The following is a 26,906-nucleotide window of genomic DNA, read 5'->3' as shown; positions in this document are numbered from 1 at the left end:
GTTTGCTGTTTTGTTTTCTGTGATCAGCCACAGTGGAGATGCCAAGGAATAAATATTTATGAGATGATTATCAGCAATATCCAGAATACTTTTACGTAGAGTCTATATCTCACGAAGCTGGATATCAAGGAGTGCAGTGCTAAGCAAATAGAACATAGAACAGTACAGCACAGGAACAGGCCCTTTGGCCCACAATGTTGTGCCGAACTAATGATGCCTAATTAAACTAATCCCTTCTTCCTGCAAGTGGTCCATATCCTTCCATCCTCTGCATATTCATGTCCCCGTCTAAGAGCCTTTTAAACATTTCTGTCGTATCTACCTCCACTACCACCCCTGGCAGCACATTCCAGGCACCCACCAATCTCTGTGTAAAAAAAAACTTGCCCCACACATCTCCTTTCAACCTTCCCCCTCTCACCTTAAATGCATGCCCTCTGGTGCTAGACATTTTGACCCTGGGAAAAAGATACCAGCTTTCTACTCTATCTATGCCTCTCATTTTATAAACTTCTCTTAAGTCTCCCCTCAGCCTCCGCCGCTTTGGAGAAAACAACCCTAGTTTGTCCTTCAGACCATATCCTTCCACACATGGGGTTGAAAGGTCATGGGGGTGTTAGTCTCCATAGCAATGCCAATGTTGACCCTTCTGGTGCCATCCAGATTTGGCACCAGAGTGAGAGGTCACTTACTTAAGTCAAACAGATATCTAACCATGCTACCAGTAGTTCATCTCAGGTCCTGCTGCACCATGCCCCTTGGAGTCTCCAGTGATTGGTAGATATCTAGGAGAAGTTCCATCCAGAAGTTCTTCCCTACCTTTCCCCACCCCTCCATACCTGTTTCTACCTTTCACTTGCTTTCAACCGATGACTTATCCGTGGCTCCATCAGCCAAGAGAGGAATAAAGCTATGTTCTGTCAAGTGTGACTTAATGGCTGGCAACTCACCTCTGAATCAAAAAAGAAATGAGTTTAAGTTTTACGCCAGTGACTTAAAATCTAAAGTTAATGTACCAGTACAGGACTGAGGAGCCATCATTTGGATGAGATATTGAGCGGGGCTCCTGTCTGGTCTGTCAGATGGAGGACCTATCCTGGGCCCAGCACATAGATGTAAGGATGAAGAAGGCACACCAATGTCTCTACTTTCTTGGAAGTTTAAGGAGACTCGGCATGTCATCAGAGACTCTACAAACTTCTGCAGATGTACCGTGGAAAGTATTCTGACTGGTGGCATCATGACCTGGTATGGAAACTCTAATGCACAGGAACACAAGAGGCTACAGAGAGACTCAGCCAGTTCCATCAGATAAGTTATTAGTCACATGTACATCGAAACACACAGTGAAATGCATCTTTTGCATAGATTGTTCTGGGGGGCAGCCCGCAAGTGTCGCCACGCTTCCGGCGCCGACATAGCATGCCCACAACTTCCTAACCCGTATGTCTTTGGAGTGTGGGAGGAAACCGGAGCACCCAGAGGAAACCCACGCAGACACACGGGGAGAACATACAAACTCTTTCAGACAGCGGCAGGAATTGAACCCGGGTCGCTGGTGCTGTAATAGCGTTACGCTAACCACTACACTGCCGAACTCTCGCCACCGTCAATGACATCTACAAGAGACAACGTTTTAGGAAGGCAACATCCATCATCAGGGACCCCCACCATCCAGGCCATGCCCTCTTCTCAATGCTGCCATCAACCAGGAAGTACAGGAGGCTGAAGACCCATACCTCAAGGTTCAACAACAGCTTCTTCCACATCCCAATTAGGTTCTTGAACCAACCTGAAAAATCTTAACACGACCTCAGACTATATTCCTTTTTCTCTCCCTCAACTTGAACGAGTGCCTTTATATTTATTTTTGTCATGTAAGTTATGTATAAGTTATGTCAATTTAAGTTTATGTCAACTTATATTTTTCATTTTTGTAATGTACTGCTGCAAAAAGCTAATTTTCATGACATTTATACCCCAGTTATGTTTGCCTATGATGATAAACTTGAAATGTCCAATAGCACTATTTCAAACTAACTTAGGAAATCAGGCAAGGAAGGCCACTTCACGGTCTGAATGGAAAAGTGCATTTTCAGAAGAAAAATTGTCTATTCAGGTCTTTCCTGAGCCCTTTTTTGAAACATTCTACCAAACTGTCATTGGCATTTGAGGAGGAATCTGGGGAAAAGGATACATTTCATATTGATGCTTCTCTCATAGAGCTCCACACATCAAGAAGGTCTATACAGCCATATCGTACCTTTGGGGACCTTCAAAAATTTCTAAAATTAAAGTAAATAGTTAAATAGGTACAATGGTCAGTATGGAAATGGTCGGTCAAAAGGCCTGTTTCCGTGTTGTATGACTCTGAGTTTATGGCTCCAAATTAAAATAATTTAAAACATTAAAAATATGTTAATTAAAACATTAAAACATATAAGTGATTGAAAACAATAACTCATGGCAAAATAATTTTACCTTCACCTCTGCCCGCTAAATCTTTGCCCTACAATCCCCATTAAAATAATTAGATTTGGATCCTGGTACAGAATCTAAGTAGCAATTGTAATGGTGGCCACTGCCAGTAAGAATGAGCCCCACTGTTAGATTCCAAACCTGTACCATTCTGTATCATTGAAAATGTAAAAGTGATAGACAGCACCACGTTGTGTTGAATGGCTTTTGGTCCATTAGGTCCTGTGAATTCTTCTTCCAAACTCTTGGATTAATCATTACATACGCCATAAATGTGTCACATAAAAACGTCCATCTTCCTTTACAATGCATCATTGCAAAGAATTCTCAGTTGCTTTAATGTAATCCCTTTAGATTTGTTTGTCTCGTTCTGTACAAATAATGATTGTCAGAAACCGAGTTCAAGTAGTATGGAGGAAGACAGCAATTAATCCAATGATGATCCCTCTTCAACTGCCCCCTTCAGTTCAACTCTCTGTAATATCCAGATAGCTGTTGAACGATTGCGGATGCTGCCTTGTGGAAAAGATGCCATATAAGAGATGCCTTCCAGGCAGCCATTTCAGATTCTATGGCACAACTCAACAAAGAACAAGGAATTTCTCTCTAGTCTTTTGACCAATGAACCCAAAAACAAATTAGCCAGGGATTCAAAGTTATTTTGAAGGTTGAGGGCATGTTCCTCATATCTCATGTCCCCAGTTACACTGAAGGAGTGATAATGCAGCTTTCATCAGCATTTTCATACATTTGGGTGTCTTGCTAGTTCACATCAGGGAACCTTTAAGCCAGTCACAGTAGAGTAGAATGGAATCCTGCACAACCCACATTAGGGAAGGATGGCAAGATTCTTTCCCTTCTGGGAATTAATGATCTAGTCAGTCGCTTGTCGCATGAGTCCAATAGCTCTGTGATCACTTTTACCATTTCTAAGTAATGTAAATAATTTGAACTCTCACAGTGGGATTTGCACACCCACCCCCTCGACCAGTCCTCTAAATTTCCAGTCTAGTGATATTGAGACTGCAATTATTCATTTGTTGTGAGACTTTGTTTGATTCATCCATGTACCAACAATGGCTATGTTTTGCAGGAAAGCATTGCTTGTGAAATGCTCTGGGTCATTTTGGAAAGATTGTGGAAAAGGCTTGTATTCAGATACCACTTTCCTCAGGATATCCCACTGTACTTCACTGTTGTAATGAAGAGAGCACAGTGATTAATTTACATACTGAATGCTTGTAAAAGCAAAGCGAAACAAAAAACTGCAGATGCTGGAGTTTTGATGAAAAACACTATGATGCTGGAAGAACTGAACAGGTCAGGCAGCATCCGTGGAGAAAAGCAGGCGGTCAATGTTTCGGGTCAGGACCCTTCTCCAGGACTGAAGATAGGGAAAGGGGAAGCCCAATTTATAGGAGGGAAAAGCAGAGCGGTGATAGATGGACAAAAGAGGGGAGGCAGGGTGGGCACAGAGTGGTGATAGGTAGATGCAGGTAAGAGATAGTGATAGGCAGGTGTGGGGAAGGAGGGGAGAGCAGATCCACATGGGTCAAAGGTAAGGAGAGAGACCAAAGAAAAGGGTAGAAAAAAAAGAGGCTAGCAAAGGTAAGAAGAGAAGAAGCATGGTGGGGGGAGGGAGGTGGGGCGGGGGGGGGGGGGGGTCAGGATTACCTGAAGTGTGAGAATTCAATATTCATGCCATTAAGCTGCAAGGTTCCAAGACGGAAAATGAGGTATGACAAAAATGACGGAAATGCTTATCTAAACAGCAGTGTAATAATTGCTAGATAATCTGTTTTATAGCGATGTTTATTCTGGAATAAAGATTGGCCAGAACACTGGAAGAATTCCCAAGTTCATCTTTAAAGTAGTGCCTTATGATCTCTTGCTTTCACAAGAGTGAGCTGGCAGGATCACAGTTTTACATTGACTGAAGTGCTATCAATTGAAAATCAAAACAAAAGCAGATGCTGAAAATCTGAAATAAAGCCAGTACATGCTGGAAAAACTCTGCAGACTGGGCAGCATCGGTGGAAAGAGAAACAGTTAACGTTTCTCATTCCAAAACTGAGAAGGAGAGAAACATGTTTGTCAAGGTGGCAGAGAAGCTGGAGGATGGCAGTGTGTAGAACAAAAGGAATTTCACTGACAGGATGAAATAATGTGGCAGTTAAGAGGTAGTTAAAATCAGATTAAGCTTCTTTGTCTGTGACATGTGTTGCTAATGTTTTATAGTCTGTGGAATGTTGTATAGTTTGGCTTACTGTGACATAACCATACAAACGAGAAAAGAAAATAAAAGATGGCAGGCCAAAATGGCCAGTTCTCAAACAAACAGAAAGAAAGAGCGAGTTATCTAAAGATGAAAAATTCAGTAGTGAGTCCTACAGGCTGCAACGTGCCCAGACAGAAGACGAGGTGCTTTCCCTCAAGCTTTTCTTTGGCCTCATTGCAACAGTGCAGGAGGCCACAGATAGGTCGGAGTCAGATGGTAAATCAATGCTGTACTGCTGAGAGGTCAGTCAGGAGTGGGTGGATATGTGCCCAGTGATGGAATCTTGTTGGAATTGGAGGAAAATGCGAAGGATGCTTCACTGAATGCAAAGTCTGGTGGGGTAGAAGGCAAGGACCGGGGGAACTCTGTCCTTGCTCTGTCTGGGAGGAGAAGGGGTGAGAACAGAGGTGCAGGGAATAAATGAGATGCTCTATCCACTATAATAGAGGGATATCCATAGTTATGGAAGAAGAAGACACTTCAGAGGTTAATGGGTGAGACAAATCTATTTCCATTGGTCTTAATCTCGATGACAAGCTACTATGTGGCACCTCATCAAAATTTAGTTTGGAACTTCAGATATACCACATCAGCTGCATTTCCCTCATCAACCTTTCAGTCATTTCATCAGAAAACTTAGTTTAACATGATTTACCTTTCTGACATCAATCCATAACTGTCCAGTCACTGCTATTTCTAACCCTGATTATTTTTCCCCACTATCAAGGATAAACTGACTGGTCTGTAGTTACAAAGTTTACCCCTGCATAATTTTTTGAGCAAAGATGTAACGTCATCAATTTTCCAGACCTAAGAGTTAACATTTCAAATTGATGAATTTTCAGAAGAGCTATCTGATTATCCAGAGAGTTTTTGACATCTCTGCTATGGGGAAAAGTTTCCTACTGTCAACCTCCTGATATATAGGGCCAATGATTCAGAAGTTTGGAGACCATTGAAGTTTCTGGGCCCCAATGGCAAAGAGCAAATAAAAAAATAAAGGTGGATTCGAAAGGGAAGCTCAGAAGCAATAAAATCAACCTTGAAAGGGAAGAAACTAGTTGTTTCTGGAGTTGTAGTGATCACTACCCCTGCCAATTTCAATGTTTTCTGTCAAGTAATGATTAACAAATGTAATGAGCTATGAAATTGGCCACCCAAGCCCTGACCTGTCGAACAGGAAATTGGGAAATGGCTAGCTTTATTCCATCCACTTTTACAAGATTGGAAATAATTGATTTCAGTTGACATCCTACACTTGTGCCATTCTCAATTTTCAACTGACCCAATCTCTTCACCGACCATAGTTTAACTACCCTGAAGGAAAGCTCCCATGGCTTCACTGAATATGGAGCTTGGAGGAGCAGGAGCAATCCCTTTGCAGGGCATGGACTGATCCCTCCCTTACGTCCAACAATTGTTTGCCCCTCTCAATGACACAGGACTCTTGTGCTGTCTGGAGATGACAATCAACAGCTACTGAAGGACCTTCAGCTTGGTGAAAGAGGTCCTCTGATCCACCTGAAATCTGCTGGTCTCCCAACGAAAGGAATACTCACTATTTAGGGTTACCAAGTGCAACACTCCAAAGTCTAGGAATACATCTGTGCAAAGTTATACACACAGAGCTCTGCATTTGACCATTGAGGCTTGTTCTTTGTTCTCTTGCCAGACGGATACCCGAAAGATGAGATGGTTTACAAATGGAGGAAACATTCTGTTGAAGCTGCTGATCAGAAGTCCTGGCGACTCTACCAGTTTGATTTCCTGGGCTTAAGGAACACGACAAAAATTATTGAAACAACTGCAGGTAATGAAAGAAAGTTTTATCATATTATATGGTAAATACTTAAGAGGCCTATGCCCCTCTGATTGGACAGAATGGTTAGTATGAATTCTAGCAATTGGATTCCATGATTGTGATGTGTAATTTCAGTGTGATTCCAATCAATTGGATAAATTGAGTCATGTACTGATGGAACATTATTAGGGATTGAGTACACCTGGTGTGACAGGAGTGCAAAGTCAGACTTACAAATTGTAAGCACAGCTTGCTATACTAAAACTGAGCCAATGTTGTTGAGATATTCATCCTTGTTGGTAGCTTTAAATGTACCATAGATAATCAGCAGTATTCTTTGCTCAGTGGAACTGAAATCCAGAGGTAGTGTGCGACCCAGTGTCGATGTTGTCTTGTGTATTTAACACTTCTAGCCAGCAATGAATTTTTAGGCATTCATTCAGTTGAGACTTGTCAATTAAGAAAGAGTGAGTTCAAAGTTGGATCTCTCAACGTCTATTTTCCAAGCATAACATCAGAGCAAAGTGGATCAGGTTTTCCAGGGCTATGTCCCTCATAGTGTCTGAAATGCATCTGATCCCATGTTGATGAGATCTCCCACCATAATTTTGGGAGTAGACTTCAAGAAGCAGCTTTTCAACTGTGACAAAGCTCAGCAAGAATTCCTACTGATTATTATGGGCCACAGATGGTGCTACCTGACTTTGTCAATGTTCCCAGTAGATCACTGCAGTGCTTGTTACACAAAGTTCCCAGGGTAAATGTTCACCACTTTCAGCAATCGGTAGTGAATCTGGAGTTGATCTGGAGGTCATATTGCCCAGCAGAGTCTCAAAACATGTGAGCTTGTATTAACCCAGTGAAAGTTTGACTCTTTATAGATATCTTGGAATGCATGTTAACTAAACCTGAGCGAGGGGTGAAAATGAGCCTCTCTATAATCTGACAAATCAAATCCCCTTCAACAGGGCAAAGGAGGTCAAGGATTGTATTGAGTTGAATGATTCTACAATATAATGGCTGGTGTCTCTGGTACTGTCTGAATACTGAACATTTGGAGGTTATCAGTGTGAAATACCCAGTAGCTGTGATTTTGATTAAACTTGTAGGTGCCTGTTCTAAACTGACCTTGCAAAGACCTGACCATTATATTCAAGGAGGATTCAAATGGAGTCAGTATGTCAAATTTTTACAGAAACATTTACCTGGCAACCTGCATATTTATAAAAAGAAACCCATGCAAAGGCAGTGAAATGTCACAAGAGACATTTGCAAGGCAAGAGTTTTATTCTCCATGCACAACTGGCTTGTACCCTGGAAGGCATGTCACAGGCAGAATTCCCCGATGATGATACAGCTTGCATGGGATGTTGCTGGAATTTCTTCCTTCACTGTTCTTGCTTGTGATTGACGTGTTGTGACTTTCACAGATCAGTTAGCCTGGCCTTCTGAAGTAGGAATGCTCACGGGGATTGGACCCAATCTGTATCATGCTGGTAATGTTTGAAGGCACAAAGATCCTTTCTGGAAACATTGATGCAGTTACTGGCTTAAACCTAGACAGTAGCTCTTTTTTCATTGAAAGAAGGTTCATTGCATAAAAAATGATCAAGGTTATGAAGGGCTGAGGTCGAGAGGGTTGAGAGCTTCAAGTTCCTAGGAGTGAACATCACCAATCGCCTGTCCCGGTCCAACCACGTAGACGCCATGGCCAGGAAATCTCACCAGCGCCTCTACTTCTTCAGGAGGCTAAAGAAATTTGGCAAGTCCCTTCCACACTCACCAATTTTTATAGATGCAGCACAAAATCCCGGCAGGATTCTGGGCAGTGTAGAGGAGCAGAGGGATCTGGGGGTTCATATCCACAGATCACTAAAAGTTGCCACACAGGTGGATAAGGTAGTTAAGAAAGCTATGGGATGTTAGCTTTCATAAGTTGTGGGATCAAGTTTAAGAGCTGCGAATTAATGATGCAGCTTTACAAAACTCTGGTTAGACCACACTTTAGAGTACTGTGTCCAGTTCTGGTCGCCTCATTATAGGAAAGATGTGGAGGCATTGGAGAGGGTACAGAGGAGGTTTACCAGGATGCTGCCTGAATTAGAGAGTATGCATTATGAGGAGAGACTAAAGGAGCTAGGGCTTCACTCGTTGGAAAGGAGGAGGATGAAGGGAGACGTGATAGAGGTATATAAAAGAATAGATGAGTGGACAGCCAGCGCCTCTTTCCCAGGGCACCAATGCTCAATACAAGAGGGCATGGCTTTAAGGTAATGAGTGGGAAGTTCAAGGGAGACGTCAGAGGGAGGTTTTTCACCCAGCGAGTGGTTGGTGTATGGAACGCGCTGCCTGGGGTGGTGGTGGAGGCTGATACATTGGTCAAGTTCAAGAGGTTGTTAGGTAAGCATATGGAGGAATTTAAGATAGAGGGATATGTTAGAGGAAGGAGTTAGGTAGTCTTAGGAGTGGTTTGAAGGTCGGCACAACATGGTGAGCTGAGGGGCCTGTATTATGCTGTATGGTTCTATGGTTTAAAACAATCCCATGGGGATGCATCATGACTTGCTGTAGCAACTGCTCGGCCCGACATGCAAGCAACTGCAGACTGTTGTGGACACAGCCCAGCGCATCACTGAAACCAGCCTCCCCTTCATGGACTCTGTCTACACTTCTCACTGCCTCGATAAAGCAGCCAGCATAATCAAATGCTTCCCTGACATTCTCTCTTCTCCCCCCCCCCCCCATCAGGCAGAAAATACAAAAGCCTGAAAGTACATACCACCAGGCTCAAGGACAGCTTCTATCCCACTGTTCTAAGACTATTGAATGGTCCCTAGTACGATAAGATTGGCTCTTGACCTCATAATCTACCTCGTCATGGCCTTGCACCTCATTGTCCAGCTGCACTGTACTATCTCTGTAACTATAACACTTTATTCTGCATTCTGTTATTGTTTTCCTTTGTACTACCTCAATGCACTTATGTGATGAAATGATCTGTAGGGATGGCATGAAAAGCAAAGTTTTTTTTTACTGTACCTTGGTACATGTGACAATAATAAACCAATTTACCGAATTTATTGGTTCAAGTCTGACTTCAGCAATTTGATCACAAAAGTCCAGGCCAACACTCCAGCCAGTCCTGAGGGAATGTTCCACAGTTTGAAGTACTAAATAACTGGTGAAACATTCAACTGAGGCTCTCTCTGGAGGATATAAAAGACAACATAGCACTATATAAAAAAGGATACAAAAATAGTTAGAGGCTGAGCTTTATCCTTTAGGAATTTTTTTTCACTTTCTTCAAGCCTCCTGAATGTGCATGTCTACAAACACAGTCCTTAAAGGGATCAGTCCAAATGGCATCTGCTAAAGATCAGAATGGTAGAACCAGGTGATTCCTTGATCCATGGCTTGGAGGAAAATAGCTAGGGAAGGTTTGGATGTGTTGACACTCAGGCTCTTAAAGCTTCTTCTCAGTTTGCCTCAAGATTGGCTAAACTGGTAACTATATTCTCAAGCTCTGCCACTGCTTTTTAATGCCTGAATTCAGATGAGCATTGTCAACCTAAACTGTTCCACTATTGGTGACCTAGTACTAAAACTCTGGAATTCCCTCCTAAAACTCTCTACTTCTCAAACATTTTCCCAAAAATTATTTCCCTTTGTTCTTCAGTGAATATAGACAAAGTGATTATTTTAACAATAAAATATGGTCACAATTTATGGTGTATCTAAAACCTAATACTGTATTTGGTATGGTGGTGGAGCAGTGGCTAAATTACCAGATTAATAACCCAGAGGGCTGGACTAACAATCCAGAGGTGTGAGTTCAAATCTCACCATGGTAGCTGGGGTATTTAAATTCAACTCAAAATCTGAAATATTGTTTGGAAAATCAACTGATGTTAATAATGATGACAACTAAACTACCAGATTGTTATAGAAAAAAATCTCTATGGTTTATTAATGTCCTTCAGGAGAGGAAATCTCTCCTTATCTATACCCATGACTCCACAACATGTATTGACTTTTAAGTGCTCTGGCGGCACGGTAGCCTAGCGGTTAGCGCGACGCTATTACAGCGCCAGCGATTGGGGTTCAATTCCTGTCACTGTCTGTAAGGAGTTTGTACGTTCTCCCATGTCTGCCTGGGTTTCCTCCGGGTTTCCTCCCACATTCCAAAGACGTACGGGTAGGTTAATTTGGGTTTAAAATGGGCGGCACGGACTTGTTGGGCTGGAAGGGCCTGTTACCATGCTGTAAATAAAAAAAAATTTTTTTTATATATTTAAACTTAAAAAAAAATGCATCAACTCAGTTACACCACAACCATTACATTAAAAATAAAACAGAATAAGAATTAAACTGGATGGACCACCTGGTTTGAACCAAGGCAACAAACACAGATGCTCCCAGCACACTCAGTATTGCAAAGTGCCACTCAGAAAAATCTGGGACTGGTGTCTAAACTGGGAGTGCTGTTCCACTGACTGGTTAAGCTATAGCTGCCTGACATAGTTATACCCACAGAATCATGCCATGCCTTCAACATGCCTTATCCTCCATCACAAATCTTTGGGGGCTTCTTGTCGCACCGGCAGGACAGTCCCACCAGAGGGCAGGCACAGTAGTGTGCAGACAGGACCACCCCACCCACCCCTCAAATCTCTCGTGGCATCTGGTCAAAACTTTCTTCTGATTACCACCTACTCTCCTCCCTCAGTTGATGAATCAGTGAATCAGTGCTGCTCCATATTGAACCGCACTTGGAAAAAAAAATCAGTGAAAGTAGCAAGGATGCAGCATGTACTGTGGGTGGGGATTTTAATGGATATCACCAAAGACGGCTTAGTAGCACCAACGGACCAAGTTGGTTGAGTCCCAAGGGAAAGATTGAAGCAGACAGATCAGTGGCTGGTGATGAGCGAATCAACTTGAAGGGCAAACCTATTTGAACTCACCCTCCCCATTTTGCCCATGGCAGATGCATCTGTCCATAATCGCACTGGTAGAAGTGGACATTGCAAATCTTGTGAAGATAAAGTCACACCGAGGCCAGTCTCCATCATGTTAGGTTGCAATACAAACACGAAAAATGGGATAGACTCAGAACAGACCTGGCACCACACCTGGCTTCCATGAAGTGATGTGGGCCATCATCGGTCACAGAAATGTACACCACCATAATCTGCAGCCTCATGGCCCAACATTTCCCTCACTCTATCCTTACAGTCAAGCCAGTGAATCAACCCTGGGTCAATGTTGAGTGCAGAAGGGCATGCTGAGAACAGCAGCAGATATAGCTAAAAATGAGATGCCAGTCCAGTGAAGCTGTTACACAGAACCACATGTTTGCGGTTGTCAGAGCTCAGTGATCCCACAACCAGTGGATCAGATCTAAGCTCTGCAGTCTGACCACATCTAGTCATTGTGGTTGACAATGAAACAGCTAAGGTAGGAGTATGTTCCAAGATAGGCAGCAACACCTCTGCCACGATTATCCTCAACACTGGTGCCACACAAAGCTGTGTCCTCAGCCCCCTACCCAACTCCCTATATACTCATGACTGTGTGGCCAGATTCTGCTCTAACCCCAATTACAAGGTTGTAGATGATACCACCGTTTCAAATAATGATGAGTCGGAGTACAGGAAGGAGATAGAGGGCTTAGTGACATACATAGAATATAGAACAGTACAGCACAATACAAGCCCTTCGGCCCACAATATTGTGCCGACCTTTAAACCTTGCCTAAGACTATCTAACCCCTTCTTCCCACATATCCTTCTATTTGAAATTCCTCCATATGCTTATCTAGAAATTTCTTGAATTTGACCAATTTGACCCCAGGCAGTGCATTCCATGCCCCAACCACTCCCTGGGTAAAAAACCTCCCTCTGATATCTCCCTTGAACTGCCCACCCATTACTTTAAAGTCATGCCCTCTTGTATTGAGCATTGGTGCCCTGGGAAAGAGATGCTGGCTGTCCTCTCTATCTATTCCTCTTAATATTTTGTACACCTCTATCACGTCTCCTCTCATCCTTCTTCTCTCCAAAGAGTAAAGCCCTAACTCCCATAGTCTCTCGTCATAAAGCATACTCTCTAAACCAGGCAGCATCCTGGTAAATCTCCTCTGCACCCTTTCCAACACTTCCACATCCTTCCTATAATGAGGCGACCAGAATTGGATACAGTACTCTAAGTGTGGTCTAACCAGAGTTTTATAGAGCTGCATCATTACCTCTCAGCTCTTAAACGTGATCCCTCGACTTATGAAAGCTAACACCCCATAAGCTTTCTTAACTACCCTATCCACCTGTGAGGCAACTTTCAGGGATCTGTGGATATGAACCCCCAGATCCCTCTGCTCCTCCACACTACCCAGAATCTTGCCATTAACTTTGTATTCTGCCTTGGAGTTTGTCCTTGCAAAGTGTCCAACCTCACCCTTCTCCGGATTGAACTCCATCTGCCACTTCTCAACCCAGCTCTGCATCCTTCAATGGCCCTCTGCAATCTTCAACAATCCTCCACACTATCCACAACACCACCAACCTTTGTGTCTTCTGGAAACTTGCCAACCCACCCTTCTACCCCCTCATCCAAGTCATTAATAAAAATCACGAAAAGCAGAGGTCCCAGAACCGATCCTTGTGGGACACCGCTAGTCACAGCCCTCCAATCTGAATGCACTCCCTCCACCACAACCCTCTGCTTTCTACAGGCAAGCTAATTCTGAATCCACACAGACAAGCTTCCCTGGATCCCATGCCCTCTGACCTTCTGAAGAAGCCTACCATGTGGAACCTTGTCAAATGCCTTACTAAAATCCATGTAGACCACATCTGCTGCCCTACCCTCATCAATCTTCCTGGTCACCTCTTCAAAGAACACTATCAGGCTTGTGAGACATGATCTGCCCTTCACATGGTGTCATGGCAACAACCTTTCCCTCAATGTCAGCAAAACAAAAGAGCTGGTCATTGACTTCAGGAAAGGGGGTGGTGCACATGCTCCTGTCTACATCAATGATGCTGAGGTCAAGAGGGTTGAGAGTTTCAAGTTCCTGGCAGTGAACATCACCAATGGCCTGTCCTGGTGTAACCACATTGTTGCCAAAGCCAAGAGGGCTCACCAGCACCTTTACTTCTTCAGGAGGCTCAAGAAATTTGGCATATCCCCTTTGATCCTCAGCAATTTTTATTGATGCACATAGAAAGCAGATTATCTGAATGAATCACAGCTTGGTATGACAACTGCTCTACCCAGGACTGCAAGAAACTGCAGCGAGTTGTGGACACAACTCAGCACATCATGGAAACCAGCCTCCCATCCATGCTCTCTGTCTACACTTCTCGTTGCCTTGGTAAAGCAGCCAGCATAATCAAAGACCCCACCCACCCCGGACATTCTCTCTTCTCGCCCCTGCCATCGGGCAGAAGATACAAAGGCCTGAAAGCACATACTACCAGGCTCAAGGACAGCTTCTGTCCCACTGTTATAAGACTATTGAATGGTTTCCTCGAATGATAAGACTCTTGACACCTCACAATCTACCTCGTTGTGACCTTGCACCTTACTGTCTATCTGTACTGTAACACTTTATTCTGCACTCGGTTATTGTTTTACTTTGTGCTACGTCAAATGTACTGTTGTAATGAATTGATCTGTATGGACAGTATGCAAGACAAGTTTTTCCACTGTATCTCAGTACATGTGACAATAATAAACCAATTTACCAATTTATTATCCATATCCTTAATGGTAGCAAAACCTAGCACATGAATGTTAAAGGCAAGACTGAAGGCTTTGCAACCATGTTCAGTGGGAAGTGTTGGGTGGACGATCCATCGCTGCTTCCTCCTGAGATCCCCACTATCATACACCAACCTTCAGCCAATTCATTTCATTCCACGTGATGTCAAGAAACAGTTGAGAGCATTGGATACAACAAATGCTATGGGACCAAATCATGTCCCAAATGTAGTACTGAAGACCCATACTCGACTACTACTGCAACACTAGCCAAGTTGTTCCAGTACATTGTCAGCACTGACATCTCTCCGACAATCTGGAAAATTACCCAGGTGTGTCCTGTTCGGAAAAAGATCAAATTCAATCCAGCCAATCATCACCAATCAGAGAAATGATGGAAGATGGGAAGATATCAAGCAGCACTTACTCACCAATAACCTGTTCACTGACACCCAGTTTGGGTTTTCACCAATGCCCTTGGCTCCAGATCTCAGAGGAGAGAGTGAGTGCCCTTGACATAAAGTCAGCATTTGATTGAGTGTAGCATCAAGGTAAAACTGAAGGGGAAAACTCTGCAATGGTTGGAGTCAGACCTCACACAAAGGAAAATGGTTGTGGTTGTTGGAGATTAATTAGCCCAGCCCCAAGACACCACTGCAAGTCTTCCTCAAGGGAGTGCGTGTCCTCGACCCAACCATCTTCAGCTGCTTCATGTTTTTCCAACATGTCAGAAATAGGGAAATTCGCTGATGATTTAAGATTAAGATAAAATATCTTTATTAGTCACATGTACATCGAAACACACAGTGAAATATATCTTTTGCTTAGAGTGCTCTGGGGGCAGCCCGCAGGTGTCGCCACGCTTCTGGCGCCAACATAGCATACCCACAACTTCCTAACCCGTACATCTTTGGAATGTGGGAGGAAACCGGAGTACCAGGGGGAAACCCACATAGACATGGGGAGAATGTACAAACTCCTTAGAGACAGTGGCCAGAATTGAACCCAGATCACTGGTGCTGTAAAGCATTGCACTAACCGCTGCACTACCGTGCCTAATAACACAGTACTCGGTCCTATTCACAACTCTTCACAAAATGAAGCCTGCATGGCAGATCTAGACAACATCTAGGCATGGGCTGACAGGTGGTAAATAGCGAGGCGGATGTGGGGTCACCACTGATAAAAAAAACATAACTGCATGAACCATAATACCACAGCTATAAGAACATGCTGGAGGCAGGACATCATACAGTCAGTGACTCACCACCTGCCAACCCAAAGCCTTTCCTACCTGAATCAGTGCAGCTTGAGTAGCACTAAAGATTCACAGAATGGTTACAGAGTGGATGGAGAACATCAGAATATAAGGAATAGAAACAGGAGTAGCCATTAAGCCCCTTGCACCTGCTCCAACATTCAATAGGATCTTGGTTGATCTTTTATCCCAGTGCCGCTTTCCTGTACTAACTCCATTTCCTTTGATTCCCTTGATAGCTAAAAATCAACACCATCCAGGAAAAAGCAGCTGGCTCGATTAGCACTCTGTCTCGCACCCTAAACATTCATTTCCACTGGCTGCAATGTGCACATTCTACAAAAATGCACTGCAGTTTACTCATTTTGGCTGTTCTAACAGAATCTTCTAAACCCACAACATCTTCTACCATGAAGGACAAGGATAACATGTACATGATTCAATGTGCATGTGACTAATAAAGAAATCTTATCTTATAAGATAAGATGAGACATCTTTATCAGTCACATGTACATCAAAGCACACAGAGAAATGCATCTTTTTGTGTAGAGTGTTCTGGGGGCAGCCCGCAAGTGTCGCCATGCTTCCGGCGCCAACATAGCATGCTCACAACTTCCTAACCTGTACATCTTTTGAATGTGGGAGGAAACTGGAGCACCTGGAGGAAACCCACACAGTCACGGGGAGAACGTACAAACTCCTTACAGACAGCAGCGGGAATTGAACCCGGGTCAGTGGCGCTGTAATGGCGTTATGCTAACATCTACACTACTGCGCATAGGAACACGTCCAGCTGCAAGTTCCCCTCCAAATTACACACCATCCTGACTTGGAAATATACTTCCATTTCTTCACCATCACAGGGACTAAATGCTTGAACACCCTGCCCAACAACACTGTGGGAGTACCTTTACCAGTAGGACTACAGTGGTTCGAGAAGGCAGCTTACCTTGACCTTGTCAAGGGCAGTTAGGGTTGGGCAATTAAAGACAGCCTTTCCAGTGATGTCCAGATCCTGAAAACTGAGTAAGAAGGAACTACACATTGTTAAGTAGAAACTGAAATGATAGTTTTCACGGATAATGAAAGAACTAAGGGAAGTAAATGTACAACAAGTATCGGAAAGCAAGCCATTAGTGGAGGAAGTGACAAGGAAAGCAAATAAATTAAATGAGCGGGAGACACAAGGGACTGCAGATGCTGGAATCAGGAGCAACAAATAAGCTACTGGAGGAACTCAGCAAGTCAGGCAGCATCTGTAGAGGGAAATATAACAGTCAACATTTCGGGTTGAGACCCTTCATCTGGACTGCTACCAAACTGCAGTTTGGACTGATCGGGTAGCAATCCAGATGAAGGGTCTCGACCTGAAATGTCGACAGTCCATTTCCCTCTACAGATGCTGTCTGACTGACAGAGTTCCTCCAGCAGTTTGCCTTTTTTGCTAAATGATCGGGAGATTAGTTTTAATAATCTGATTGCAAGCAAAGTCATTATCTCTTTTTTTGGATTCTAATTCAGATTTACCTTTGAAAAATAATCGCAGCTTTGTGAAGCACTGGTGGATGTGGAAATCATTGGGGTTCTGGGAGAACTCACTGTTTGTTCAGACAATGTCTTGGGATCTTCTTTAGGCACGTGGGGCCTAAATTCCCATCCAAATGAACCACCTCAGAGGTATTAATATATCATTCATTCAGCAGGGATTTGAAATGTCAGCTTTCATCATGTGCTTGCTGTAAGAGAGAAATCTCCTTTGGAGTCGGAGATATGATGAGGCACCAGACAAGGACCTTAAAGACTTGGCAAACAATCTGTGATGGAGCTAATGCTTGGCTAGAAATGCTGACTAGTGTAAAGGGCAAACAATAGATCTGCACAAGATCAGCAGTTTTGTGAACCCTTTGCTGAGGTCGGATTAAGAGTGGAGACAAAGCCCTGCCTGTGGCAACAAGGGCTTCACTGCACAAAACAAATAGGAGACAGAACACTGAGACTTCTTTCAGAAGTGCCAGGAAATAGTAAGCAAAACCTGCACTGAGGCTACACCTTACTTGAGTGTTCTGGAGCAACACACAAGAAGCTGGAGGAACTCAGCAGGTTAGCATCTATGGAGGGAAATGGTCAGTCGACGTTTCGCTTCATCAGGACTGAATCAGAATCAGGTTTATTATCACTGACATATGTTGTGAAATCTGTTGTTTTGTGGCAGCAGTGCAGTGCAAGACATAAAGACATAAAAATTACTTAGAAGTTACAAGAATAAATAAATAGTGCAAAAGAGGAATAGTGAGGTAGTGTTCACGGGTCATGGACTGTTCAGAAATATGATGGCAGAGGGGAAAAAGCTGTTCCTGAAACATTGAGTGTGGGTCTTCAAGCTGGAAAGAAAGAGGGGAGATAACCAGTTTAAAAAGGTGGGGGGAAGGGGTGGAGCAAGAGCTGGCGGGTGATAGGTGGATCCAGGTGAGAGGAAGGTGATAGGCAGTTGGGGGGGGGGGGGGGAGAGTGAGCATAATGTAAGACACTGGGAGGTGATGGGTGGAAGTGACAAAAGGGCTGAAGAAGATGGAATCTGATAGGAGAGGACGGTGGACCATGGAATAAAGGGATGGAGGTGAGGAGGGGAACTGGTGGGAGGAATGTGTGGGTGATGGGCAGATGGAGATGGTGGGGGATGGGAAAGAAATGGGTGCCAGTGGGATAAGAAGACAAAGGGGACAGAAGGGAGGGGTTACCAGAAGTTGGAGAAATCGATGTTCATGCCGTCAGGTTGGAGACCACCAAGGCGGAATATGAGGTGCTGTCCCTCTAATCTGCATCTAACCTCAACTTGGCAGTAGAGGAGGATGTGGACAGACATGTTGGTGTGGGAATGGGAAGTGGAATTAAAATAGCTTGCCTGAGTGTTCTGGAATTAGGAAGAATGACTGAGAGATTGGCACTCACATTACAACATTCAGAGATCTCAGATCACCTAGCTGAAAAATCTGAATGTGCAGGAATGTAAGAAGCTGCAGAGAGCAGTGGACTTAGCCCAATACATCATGGGCACATCCCTCCCCATCATCCCTATCTACAGGAGGCTCTGCCTCAACAAGGCAACATCTATCATCAAAGATTCCCACCATCCGGGCCATGTCATCTTCTCGAAGCTACCATCAGTCAGGAATACAGCAGCCTTAAGTCCCACACCACCAGGTTCAAGAACAGCTACTTCCCTTCAACCATTCATTTCTTGACCCAACCTGCACAACCCTAATCACTACCTCAGTATAGCAACATTATGACCACTTTGATCTCTTTGCACTATGATGGACTTTGTTTTCTCTTTTAATTTTTTTTGTTCTAATTGTGTTCTTTCTTGTAAAAATTGTATATAATTTATGTTTATGTTTTTCTTGTGAGTGCTGCTTATCTGATGCTATGTGCTTGTGTTGTTGCTACAAGTAAGTTTTTCATTGCACCTGTATGTACATGTACTTGTGCGTATGACAATAACTTGGACTTTGAAGACTTTGCAGGTTAGCACTGCCATGCTAATGTTGTGCTGCTCATTGTTACTGTGGTCTGCAGCCCTCTGACAAGAGGAATGATGTGTCTTTGGCAGTCAAGGTTAACAATGCATGGAATTTGGTTACTCTTGCTTTTTCCAAACTGCAACAGCAACACAATATACAAAGACATCAAGCAGGTACAGAATCTCTGCTCACTTGAGAAAACACCTTGAGCATTTTCCCAGTGGAATAGCAATAGCAGCTTGAGAGATTGCTGCAGTCTTTCAGATGACAGTGTTTGTAGATGTCTAGGGGATTATTGATAGCAATGGTACAGAAATCCAGGCCCTTGAATTGCTATGTCCAGATACCCTATTACAGCTTAAATGTATTCACAATCCAGCAGTATTTGACCAGCCACACAGTATCAAGCATGTTAACCTTATCCCCAACCTCTGTACAAATCACCTCATGTGTACTTTCAGAAATCCTCAACACTCCCCTTTCTACAGTAAGCACATCAGCCTGGAGACCTAGATATTGTGCTTTAGGTTATTTGCACAGTAATTACAAATCAATCACCAGATTGTTTTTGATGGTTGTAAATGAGCTGCAACTGTTACAAGAATGAGGGTTGGTATTATTGAAACATATAAGATCCTGAGGGAACATGACAGGGTTTCCTCCAGTGGGAGAATCTCAAATTCCAGCTGCAAGATTAGGAGATGGTCATTTAAAACTGAGGTGCATTGGAACCTTTCCTCACAGAAGGTGGTGGATCTTTGGAAGTCTCTACACCAGAGGCTTGTGGAGATTAGATTTTTGAGCGTTTATAGTCGATAAACATTTGAAAGATCGAGGATTTGAGGGCTATGGAGAACTGGCACAGAAGAAGAGATGAGGCCGGGGGCAGATCGAACATCATCATATTGATTATTGGCACAGGTTTGAGAGGCCAAGTGGCCTACTCTGGCTCCTATTTTCCTATGGTCTTACGTTCTAATTCACATATCTCTTGCAAGGTTTTGTCATCCTTTAATGGAAGAGGATTTTGAAAAGAAAATCATCTTGATGTTACTGCAGCAATTTGAGCTTTGATGCAATACAGTAAAACTCTGATAAGTGTGAGGTGTTGCATTTTGGGAAGACAAATCAGGGTAGGACTTTAACAGTGAACAGTAGAGCCCTGGGGAGAGTTGTAGAACAGAGGGACCTAGGAGTACAAGTTTTGTACCTTAATATAAATACCTAGGGGTTACAGGATTTTGGCACGCTGGCCTTCATCAGTGAGGGCATTGAGAATAGAAGTCGGGAAGTTACGTTGCACTTGTACGAGATGTTGGTGAGGCCGCATTTGGAATATTGTGTTCAGTTTTGGTTGTCCTGCTGTAGGAAAGATGCCATTAAGCTGGAAAGAGTGCAGAAAAGATTTGCGAGGATGTTGCCAGGTCTCGAGGGACTGAGTTATGGAGAGAGGTTGAACAGGTTGGGACTTTATTCATTGGAGGGTAGGAGAATGAGGGTGACATTACAGAGGTGTATAAAATCACGAGGGGCATAGGTGAGGTGAATGTACACAGTTTTTTTTCCCAGGGATGGGGAATCAAGAACTAGAAGGCAGAAGTTTAGGGTGAAAGGGCAGGGATTTAGTAGGAATCTGGGGGGCAACTTCTTCACCCAGAGGGTGATCTATATATGGAACAAGCTGCCAGAGGAAGTGGTTGAGGCAAGTATATTAACAACTTTTAAAAGACAGTTGTACAGGTACAAGGATTGGAAAGGTTTAGAAGGTTATGGGCCAAACGCTGGCAAATGGGCCTTGCTTGGATGGGGCATCTTGGTCAGCATGGACCAGTTAGGCCAAAGGGCCTGTTTCCGTGCTGTATAACTCAATGGTTCTGATAAACCACTGTCCAACTATTAGGAAATCCCGCATAGTCAGAAAGTGTTACCTGGCTTACCAGGAAATGTTTGTCGAGTTCCCTTTCAACTCACTGGTGCCCCAGAACCGACGCCCTTTCCCTCTTACTTGGGCCACGGTTCCCATGGTCTCTTTCAACTCACTGGACCCCTGGTTCATGATCTTCTTTCCCACGTCCTGGTTCCTACACTCCCTTTCGACTTTCTTGGGTCGCTAGACAATTTTTTATCTTATTGTGTAAGAACAAAAAAAAAGAATTAAAAGTGTCAATATTTTAATAGAGATAACGTCAACTAGTCCAGAAAATCCACTGATCCACCATCACAAAAGCCCCAAGCCTGACAGATTATCAGAGCTTTGCGATTTTCAGGAGCAACTTCTCTTTATCTATTTTCCTTAACTTTATCCCGTCTTTTAATGATTCACAAAATGTTGCAATGCTTCTGCTGAGAAATTTGTCCCAGTTTGGTAGTAGCTTCAATCAGACCAAATTTCAGAAACAGGGCATTAGGCACAACCACTACATTTAGTAATACTAACCTGGGCTGAATTTCTCCCCATTCTTGCTTGAACCACATGGCACAGGCATATGGATTAAATGGCCTCCTTCTGTGCTGTAAATATAATGATTCAGGATTTATATTTAACTGTAGTACAAATAAAGGAATAAATCTCCGCCTCTTTCAGTATGTTTTGTGAAATTAAACTAAAGCACCAGTGAAAGGGTTAAACAGAACAAATTATTAAATGCTGCAGATATTGAAAAAAAACTCCCCTATTGTCAACTGTTCTCAATGTATGGATAATGATCTAATGTACAGCAGTCCAGAGAAATACTTTAGTCAGCCAGGAAAGAAAATTATTTGTTGTGACAAGCGAGTTGTTCTCACTCAGATCTGCTCAGATATGATGGTTCTCATGCCTCTGGGAGTTTTTAGTGCACAACACTATCCCCAAGGCAGCTAAGTGTGTTTGTCACAGGATGATATGGTGTGCCAGGTAAATTGACCTGGTTCAGGTGAATCTCTGAGCAGGATAATTCATTGTAGCAGGTGGGAAGGGGTGATTGAGGTACAGTATATAAAGATAATTAAAAATCTTTCATTAATAAAAAAAAGGAAATTAAAGAGCTTTTTATAGATAAAAGAGTCCAGAGGTAGAGCAAGAGGTAACTTCATAAAAATGCAAAAGGAACCCGAACTATTTCCTATCAAAAGAGTGGCTTTCGAAGCAGTGATTGCTGTAACTAAGTTCCTTTTCAAGCACAAGACCAGAATACCAGATGCATTGAGTTCAAGAGTCAGGAAGTTATACTGCAGCTTTATAAAACTCTGGTTCGGCCACAACTGGAGTATTGCTTTCAATTCTGGTCGCCCCATTGTAGGAAGGATGTGGAGGCTTTGGAGAGGATGCAGAAGAGGTTTACCAGGATACTGCCTGGATTGGAGGGCATGTGCTATAAGGAGAGGTTGGATAAACTTGGGTTACATTCTCTGGAACAGCAGAGGCTGAGGGGAAACCTGATAGAAGTTTATAAGACTATGAGAGGCATAGATAGAGTAGACAGCCGGTATCTTTTTCCCAGGATCGAAATGTCTAATACTAGAGGGCATGCACTTAAGGTGTGGGGGGGGTAAGTTCAAAAGGGATGTGCGGGGCAAGATTTTTACACAGAGAGTGGTGGGTGCCTGGAATGCGCTGCCAGGGGTGGTAGTGCAGGCAAACACGAATGAAGCATTTAAGAGGCTCTTAGATAGGCATATGAATGTGCAGAGAATGGGGGGATATGGGCATTATGTAGACAGAAGGGATTAGTTTAGTTAGGCATTTAATGATGGACTCTTGACCTTACAATTTACCTTGTCATGGCCTTGCACCTTATTATCTGCCTGCACTATGTTTTTTCTGTAACTGCAACACTATATTCTGCATTCTGTTATTGCTTTTCCATTGTACTACCTCGATGTACTGATGTGATGAAAAGATCTGTATGCATGACATGCAAAGCAAAGTTTTTCACTGTTCCTCAGTACATGTGACAATAATAAACCAATTTACTAATTAGTTCAGCACAACATTGTGGGCCAAAGGGCCTGTTCCTGTGCTGTAATGTTCTATATTCTATATCCTAGCACACAAAAATTCATATATAAGTCACACCAGTATATAAGACACAACTCCTGCCAAACGTTGGAGAGTTCAGTTTTAGGAAACCATCTTTCTTGGGCTTAACAGTTTGTAAGTTTTAGATCAATAATAAAAAAAAATTCAAGCTTTGAAACTCTTTATATTTGATTATAATGTACTGTGTTATGTTTTACAATATCAGTGCCTCAGGTAAAGTCTAGTGAAATCTGAACAAACATGAAAATACAGATATGAGAAAGTAATGCTTTGGAAAGTAAACACTGATTTCTGGCAAGCCTAATTTTATTAAACAAATGGACCTGCACACAAGTCATACTGGTGTAGGAGTCACACACACTTTTATAGGACTGTCCCATCACACCTGGCACATCGCCTTATAAACCAGATTTTACAGTCAACCAACAGTACATTCTCAAGCTGCTGTGCACAAATTTTGATCTTTAGATGTCTTTTTATCTTGACAAGCAGCAAATGCAATGCCGCTGATGCTGATTAGGAAATCAAACCACAGATTATGGGAGGATATTCATCTCAGGCCTTGTGCTGTTGAGGTGATCCACAGGGGCGAGATTTTAGATCTAGTCAAAGCTCTTCATCTAGTCAAATGTCATGCAGCAGGTGTGGAAACTAGGCAACGGAATCATCAACTGGATAAGTGTCAAACACAGTAAGTCATGGAAAAGCCACAACAAGCAAAGTCCGCTCATTTGTGTTGCAATGTCCTTCAGATGAGCTGTCAAACTGAGGACTCATCTGTGTGCTCTGCCGAATGTAAAAGATCCCACGCAGTGATTTGTCGTGTATGGGAGTTCGGTTTGGACTATTGGGCAAAGTTCACCCACCAACCAACAGAATAGCAGTGATTACCTTCATCTTAGAGCTCTCTTTATTCCTTCTCAGGCAGTCTCCCAGGGTAGGCACGGTGGTGTAGCAGTTAGCGACCCCGGTTCAATTCCGACCACTGTCTGTAAGGAGCTTGTACATTCTCCCCATGTCTGTGTGGGTTTCCTCCGGGTGCTCCGGTTTCCTCCCACATTGCAAAGACGTACGGGTTAGGAAGTTGTGGGCATGCTATGTTGGTGCTGGAAGCGTGATGACACTTGCGGACTGCCCCCAGAACACTCTATGCAAAAGATGCATTTCACTGTGTGTTTCGATGTACATGTGACTAATAAAGATATCTTATCTTATCTAATTGGTAATTAGTTCATTTTTATCACATGTACCAAGATACAATGAAAAGCTTCTGTCTGCATGCCATCCAGACAGATCATTCCATACATCGAGGTAGTACAAAAGGGGAAAAAATGCAGAATATAGTGTTACAGTTACAGAGAAAGTGCGGTGCAGGAAGACAAATGAAGTGCAAGGGCCATGAGGAGATAGATTGAGAGATCAAGAGTTCATCTTCATCGTATGAGATGTCCGTTCAAGGGTGATGACTTGGTTCCCCTCTGGGTTCTGAGGTAGCTGATGAGGCCAGTGTGGAATCTATAGGCTGTGTCATGGGTGGGGCAGGAGGCGCTTGACAAGCAGGTGGGTAGTTGGCATGGGAACAACTGCGCTTCTTTTCCCATTTTTGCTGAGTTCCTTCATACACCTGACAAAGAGATTTGAGGCCTTCAGCATCACCCCAGATGCTCCATCCATTTTGAGCAGTTCTCGACCAGGAATTTCCACGAGTCAGTGAACATTATATTTTTTCAAGGAGGCTTTGAGAACGTCCTTGAAGCCTTTCCTCTGGCCTCCTGGTGATCTTCTGTCATGCTGGAACTCAGAGTAGAGTGCCAATTACCTGCTGTGTTCTCCACATTGCCACACTGACTTTGTTTCAAAAGCCCATCACTGAAAAAAGCACAAAGGGATGTTCTGAGGTCACAAAAGGTGCTTTATAAATGAACGTCTCTTTTTTTTTCTCTGTTGCAAAAGAACTGATCCTATTGTATTGGTATCCAGCAAAAGGACAAAGATTGTTGAACCTTCGGGAAATTAATTTGTTTGTCTCTATGCTGTCAGTCAGTAACCACTTACCTCTGCAGTGGTATCGATGAAATACCATGACCCAGGGACATGTCCGCAAACACATCAGGAGAGCAAAGTCTCCAGGAAGTTAGTGAAACAAACCATCTGAGAACACTGGAGAGGATAACATTTATTCACTGCGTCAGAGAAGCACACAATTAAATTAGTACTGTGGCAAAGGTTCAGATCAATGCTGACTCCAAGTGTTGAAGCAGCTTTATTGACAAATCCGGTTAACAGCTCATCGTTTCCGCTGCAGAATCTGAATGGCGCAGTACCACATCCAGTTCCAGTTACTTTCATTTGCCACAGAAACATCTCCACCAGCTCTGAGATTGAATTAGGTGAGAAAACAATTGAGGCCAATGTTTGTCATGAAAGGCAGCATTATTTGTCTGTCTGGCCTACATACAGCTCAAGCACTGCTGGATCATTAGTCTATTTCCAGCACAATGTACCATCAATAAAACATTGTCATGGGATACTATTTGCAATGAATTTTTTCAAATGTTCAGCAGAATAGGAAAGCTGAAGGTCAGGCAAGTCAAGCTGCACATTCACAAGTGAGTTACCTCTGTTTATTCAGTCTCATTGCAAGATGTTGCTTCTTCTGTGGAAGAAACTCGGGACAAAATTAGAGGAGTTGATAGATTGCGACTTGCTTCAAAGTGTAGACAACCCTTCTGTGTAATTTTTACCAATTGCCTTTAAGTCTAACAACAGTCCCAACACCATCCATCTTTGTGTCAATATGTGAGCAATTTACTGAACAATTAAGGATGGATGACCTGAGAGAACAGGAGATTTCTCCCAGTAAATGACAATAACAAAATAACTGCAGATGCTGGAAATCTGAAATCAAAACAGAAAATGCTGGGAACACTCAGCAGGTCAGGCAGCATCCAAGGAAAGAGAAGCAGAAATAATGTTTCAAACCAAAGGTCCTTTGACAGAACCACTCCCATTCTGACTAAAGGTCTTCAATCTGAAATGTTAACTCTTTTTCTTTTTAAATATGATTAATTCAATATGACTAAAAACATATTATATGTTCTTTGTGTCCTGCTGTTTTGGGGACCTGTCAGTGTACATATTGATTGTCCCAATTAACAACCATAAACTACTTTTCAAAAGAATTGCATTGGTTGTAAAAGGAAAGATGGGAGCAGGAGGTGGCTGAGTACTGTGTGAATTAACAAAAAGAATTTTAGAAGTAGTGACCAGTGATAATTTTCTTTAATGCATGCTAATCTGAAACTCACAGGGATAAACACAGTCAACTAACCTTCAACACCCTCCCTCTGCCAGTATCACCGGAACTAGTGTTGGTCTCTTTTGGTCTCCACCTTATTCCCTTATTTTCTCCATTCCACCCCCTTCAAGTTCAAGTTATTGTCGTGAGCAAACATACTCAGGGTATAATTGCCGTGAAAATTAGCTTTTTGCAACAGCAGCACAATACATTCCAGACAGGACAAACATAAATTAACATAGACTTAAACTAACATAAATCATACAAAACTTACACGACAAAATAAATAAAATAAAGATAACAACATTAGAGCAAGTTGCTCCGCAATTTAAAGCATGTATGATTTCTGATGAAAAGTCATCATCCGGAAATGTTAACCGTGTTCATCTCTCCACAAATGCTGCCAGATTTGCTGAGTACTTCCAACATTTTCTAATTAGACACTCACAGGATATGCTTCTATTTGTTGCACTTCCTCATTGTATTCAAT

At 42.9% G+C, this 26,906-nt stretch overlaps 1 protein-coding gene across 2 annotated transcripts in view; it reads left to right on the top strand.

The window, feature by feature from the left end:
- Nucleotides 1-26,906, top strand: part of LOC127575843 (gamma-aminobutyric acid receptor subunit gamma-3) — a 449,528-nt gene that overhangs the window by 266,313 nt on the left and 156,309 nt on the right. For both annotated transcript variants that reach the window (XM_052026012.1, XM_052026013.1), the window contains exon 6: nt 6,429-6,566. In XM_052026012.1, coding sequence (XP_051881972.1) covers nt 6,429-6,566 — 138 coding nt within the window. The remainder of the gene's footprint in view (nt 1-6,428; nt 6,567-26,906) is intronic.

The sequence above is a fragment of the Pristis pectinata genome, chromosome 11 (genome assembly GCF_009764475.1).
Source record: "Pristis pectinata isolate sPriPec2 chromosome 11, sPriPec2.1.pri, whole genome shotgun sequence".
Classification (NCBI taxonomy): domain Eukaryota; kingdom Metazoa; phylum Chordata; class Chondrichthyes; order Rhinopristiformes; family Pristidae; genus Pristis; species Pristis pectinata.
This window is presented reverse-complemented; position numbering and strand designations above follow the sequence as displayed.